Source organism: Gastrolobium bilobum, unplaced genomic scaffold (assembly GCF_033153095.1).
Source record: "Gastrolobium bilobum isolate Gb01-03AN ecotype WA unplaced genomic scaffold, APGP_CSIRO_Gbil_v1 utg3566, whole genome shotgun sequence".
Lineage (NCBI taxonomy): Eukaryota > Viridiplantae > Streptophyta > Magnoliopsida > Fabales > Fabaceae > Gastrolobium > Gastrolobium bilobum.
In genome coordinates this window covers 155059-159681 of record NW_026895643.1, presented here as the reverse complement: position 1 = coordinate 159681, position 4623 = coordinate 155059, and the positions used below count along the sequence as shown (strand labels likewise).

General features: G+C 35.8%; 1 protein-coding gene across 1 annotated transcript; it reads left to right on the top strand.

Moving 5' to 3' along the window:
* Positions 1 to 222: 222 nt before the first annotated feature.
* On the top strand, positions 223 to 4329 carry LOC133286295 (GDSL esterase/lipase At1g71691). Its single transcript, XM_061483698.1, has 5 exons — positions 223 to 472; positions 1688 to 1809; positions 2516 to 2755; positions 3552 to 3801; positions 4109 to 4329. The coding sequence occupies exons 1-5, from the start codon at positions 223 to 225 to the stop codon at positions 4327 to 4329; spliced, it is 1083 nt and encodes a 360-aa protein (XP_061339682.1).
* The last annotated feature ends 294 nt before the right edge of the window (positions 4330 to 4623 follow it).

Genomic DNA, 4623 nt, shown 5'->3' with positions numbered 1-4623 from the left:
GCTGGGTGCTTCAGTATGTATAATTACTGCAAGGTAGATAACAGATGAATGTATTGATTGCTTTTCAACCACCACAATATATACCATCTCCTATTAAACCCTTCCCTCTTATTTCTAAACTGTGTCAACTCTATTTTTGTTCATACAAATAAAACAACATACTCTCTTTGCCCCCCTTAGCTCTCAGACTCATATTCAGCAAGCCCCTTAACACACATTTTGATGGCTAAGTTTGGATTATATCCATTCTTGGTGCTTTTCATGGTGCTGTGTGCAGTAGTCACAGCCCAAAATGCAACTGGGAGAGAAGTGGTGCCTGCCATGTTCATATTTGGTGACTCTCTTATTGACAATGGCAACAACAACGACCTTCCTTCCTTTGCTAAGGCCAACTATTTCCCATATGGCATTGACTTCAATGGAGGCCCTACTGGTCGCTTCTCAAATGGCTTCACCATGGTTGATGAAATAGGTATCCCCCTTTCACTCTCCTTTATCATTTGTTTTTGTTTTTCTTAGTTCTAATCCCATTACTATGGGGTTTTTTTGTGTGTTTCAAATGGATGCAAATGTAGGCTTGACATGCATACCTTGTTGGAAGGAAAATTGTAAAGTAACATTATTCTAGTATATAAATTAAGGGAAATATAGCTCTCATAGCTCTCATGAGAAGTTTTTTTCTCCAGCAACGAATTAACACTATGTACTACGGGTAGTACATAGTTATAAATTTAAAAGCTATTTTTTTTTCCTCTCCTTAACTATGTGGAAAGAGAAAAATCAACTTTAATATTATAATTATGTACGACTCATAGTATATAGTGTTAATTCGTTGCACGAGAGAAGTTTATGAGAAGTTGGGGACCCTTAAATTAACTAGTTAATTACAAAATCCAGATTCCGCGCTTAAGGAGTGAATGTCTGGACATATTTCGAAGTATAGTAGTTGAAAGGTTCATTTTCTTTTAGCAAATTTCTTTTTGGATCAAAAATTTCTTTTGAGGACATGTTGTCATTTTTACCACTTCTCCGTGTATTTCTAACACATGAAGCCTACCAAGGCTACCATCAATAAGGTAAAGAACTGCTACACCTAACAGCTTAACTCTTAATTACATGCTATTTTCTGAATTAATTGTTTACTATAAATTGCTCTTTTCTGCTTCAATAGCTTTGCTTCATATATGTTTAATTGATGAATGTGGCAAAAAGTGTAGATAAATTTCTGTCATGGCATTTTCTTGCAGTAAATGGCGCATTAAAAGAGGATATGGGGTCCCCGTCTCCCTGCATTTTTTAGCTACACAGCACTTGACCAAAGAAATATTTGTGTAAACTCCCTCTAGCAAAGTTAGGTAGATTAAACCAATCAACAACAAACACATTCTTGCTATATATCTAACAATTATATAAACCTTTGTAAAGCATTTAGCTGCATGTTGGCAGTTACTAAGTAAAGTGTGTAACGTTCAAATGCTTTCTCAAAATAATGTCACAAAGATTATTCATGTTAATTACAAACTTCCATTGTGAGCGAGTTTTCAGTGTGCCGTAAAATTTACCTTAACATTATTTCTTTGATGTTTTCTCTCTTCTTCCTAATAATTTTTAACAAGTTAAAAGTCCCCTGCCTTGAATTATTCATCATTTCCCCTGAACTGAAACTGATGAGTGCATATAAATGCAGCTAAATTGCTTGGACTTCCCTTAATTCCTGCATATTCAGAAGCATCAGGGGACCAAGTGCTACATGGAGTAAACTACGCTTCAGCTGCTGCTGGAATCCTTGATGCCACTGGCGGAAACTTTGTGTGTAACATCCATTTTTATTTTAGAATTTAACTTGTACATTAATTTAAGCATCTATAAATTGTCTTTGTATGCTTAGTTTATTAGTTTATGTTAGAGATATATAAAAAACCATGTAGCCTCACCCACCAGTTTAATCTTTTTGGTTGAATTGGTTCTTTACATGATATTAGCGCCTTGGTGTCACGGGTTCAATCCTCACTGCCCCCGCTTTCTCTTGTGAAATTTCTTAGCACAGGTAAGTGGACATGTGCATTATCCATCTTTCATGCCCAGCAAGCTCTCATGTGAAGGGGGCGTGTTAGAGATATATAAAAAACTATTAATATTGCCTCACCTACCAGTTTAAGCTTTTGGGTTAAATTGGTTCTTTACAATTTATTATTTGAAGGTCAGCCTTGAAACAGCAGTAAGGTTGTTTCTTGTGACCGGAAGGTCACAAGTTCAAGTGTAGGAACAGTCTCTTTGCAAAAATGTTAGGGTAGGCTCGTACAATCAACCATCACCCCTAGTTTCCCAAGCCAAGGAGTCTTGTAATGAAGACTGCATATAATGGGTTTGCCCTTTTTTATGTTTAGTTTATTACTTACGAGGAAAACATTTAGTTTCCCTTTTCTATTCTGAAGAAACATCAAAATCCCAATTTATCAATTGGTTTCTATTTCCAACCCATTGATTAATATACAAATGGTTCTCTTTTGAGCAGGTTGGCCGCATACCTTTTAATGAGCAAATTAGGAACTTTGAGAGCACATTGAATCAAATTACTAGCAATCTTGGTGCAGACTACATGGCCACAGCGCTTGCACGTTGCATATTCTTTGTAGGTATGGGCAGCAATGACTACCTAAACAACTACCTTATGCCTAATTACCCCACAAGAGATCAGTACAATCAACAGCAGTATGCTGATCTCTTGGCTCAAGCATATAACCGGCAGCTCACTGTAAGAATTCTTAGTTTCTCCTACCTCACTCTAAAAGAAACCAATGAAGTCCTTGGTGGTTGTTAATCATCTCTTCCCATAAGATGTCCAATGTTTTTATGTATTATCTTCCAAAGTGGCTTCTTTAGGAGGCCTACAACTATTTTGTCCATTAATTAGGTAAGGGCTGTCTGATCAAATACGAACTATACAATTTTTTTTGGGTTTCTAATTCGGTTTAAACTGATTCTACTGTTAGACTCATATTGGGGGCGGCTCTCCCAAAACCATTTTCTCTATTCTTAGAACTTGAACTCGAGACCTTACATCTGGATAAAGGAAACAAGCTTCTTGCCACTTGAACCAATGATTGTTGGTAAACTATACAATTTTTTTGGGGTATGAGTTGCCCTTCTGCCCCAATTCTGTGTCATGCTCATGGGCTTTAGCAAAACCTAAAAGTCTAAGGCTTTGTTTGATTGTATTCTTTTTCTTTTGTTCTTAAATTAATTTTGTAAAATAGTTATGAAAATAAGTGTTTTATGTGTTTCTCTTGTTTTGAAAGTTGAAATTCAAAACATAAAACAAAATCAACTCCGACATGTTCTCTAAATTTGATTCTAAAAACAAACAAAAAATTACAGCTTTTAAATTTTTTATTACAAAACATGTCTTATCAAACGGATTTTTTTTTTTTTCTGAAAATCAAAAAAATGTTTTTAGTAGCAGTATTCAAGCAGGGCCTAACACTCTAAAATTACATTTTTGTCAAGCTTAACTTTCAAGGGAAAAGTTATTGATTCATGATATGTTACAGAGGCTTTACAATCTTGGAGCAAGGAAATTTGTGATTACTGGACTGGGGCTAATGGGATGTATTCCAAGCATATGTGCACAAAGCTTGACTGGAAACTGCTCTGAAGAAGTGAACTTGCTAGTGCAACCCTTTAATGCAAATGTGAGGACCATGTTGAACAATTTCAATACTAATCTACCTGGTTCCAGATTCATATTCATTGATACTGCCCGCATGTTCCGGAACATCCTTCTCAATGCTAGATCTTATGGTATGAATCAAAATATACTATTGCCAGCTCAAAATAACACAAATCAAACTGAGTGTTACACTATTGGCAAAAAGAAGTATCCCTTAAAAGAACACAAGCTTGTGTCCTTTTACGTGATTTACACAAAGTCTGACCCCAGTCAAACTTTGTGTAAGTCACTAAAATGACACAACTTGTGTCCTTTTAAAGGACATCCACTTAACCCTAGATTGTTTTGCTTTTTTGGTTTAGCTCTCTGGTATGCACATTTTCAATGTCACTAACGATGGGAGGACTTATAGTTTTTATTTTATTTTTTCTAATGCAGGGTTTACTGTTGTAAATAGAGGGTGCTGTGGCATTGGAAGAAACGGAGGCCAAATTACATGTCTTCCGTTCCAAACACCATGTCCTGATAGAAACCAGTACGTGTTTTGGGATGCATACCACCCAACAGAAGCAGTGAACGTTCTGCTGGGAAGAACGGCTTTTAATGGGAACCCAGATTTTATTTATCCTATAAACATAAAACAACTTGCTGAACTATAAAATGAGCATGCTATATCGGAATCTTGCTTTGTCAGTGTCACCTTTAGGCTTTAGATTCAATGATCAGTTTAGATTTAGTGAGAGTTTGTGGGGCATAAAGTCATAGAACGGTTGTGGTGTACTGCTAACTACGTTTACAATTACAAATGTCACATGAATTTAGTGGTGTTATTTTCTTTTCTTTTTTTCTTTCTTTTGCTTATAACCTAATTGGACGAAGCTAATATCTTATAGACATTTTAACCAGATTTATCCTTGTTGATACCAGGAATAGAATTGAAAATAATGGACTTT

Bases quoted from the DNA above. Each gene is read 5' to 3' on its own strand.
- LOC133286295 (XM_061483698.1), top strand. From the start codon at position 223: ATGGCTAAGTTTGGATTATATCCATTCTTGGTGCTTTTCATGGTGCTG. The intron at 1,810-2,515 runs GTGTGTAACATC...TCTTTTGAGCAG, and splicing joins ATGCCACTGGCGGAAACTTT to GTTGGCCGCATACCTTTTAA. The intron at 3,802-4,108 runs GTATGAATCAAA...TTTCTAATGCAG, and splicing joins TCTCAATGCTAGATCTTATG to GGTTTACTGTTGTAAATAGA.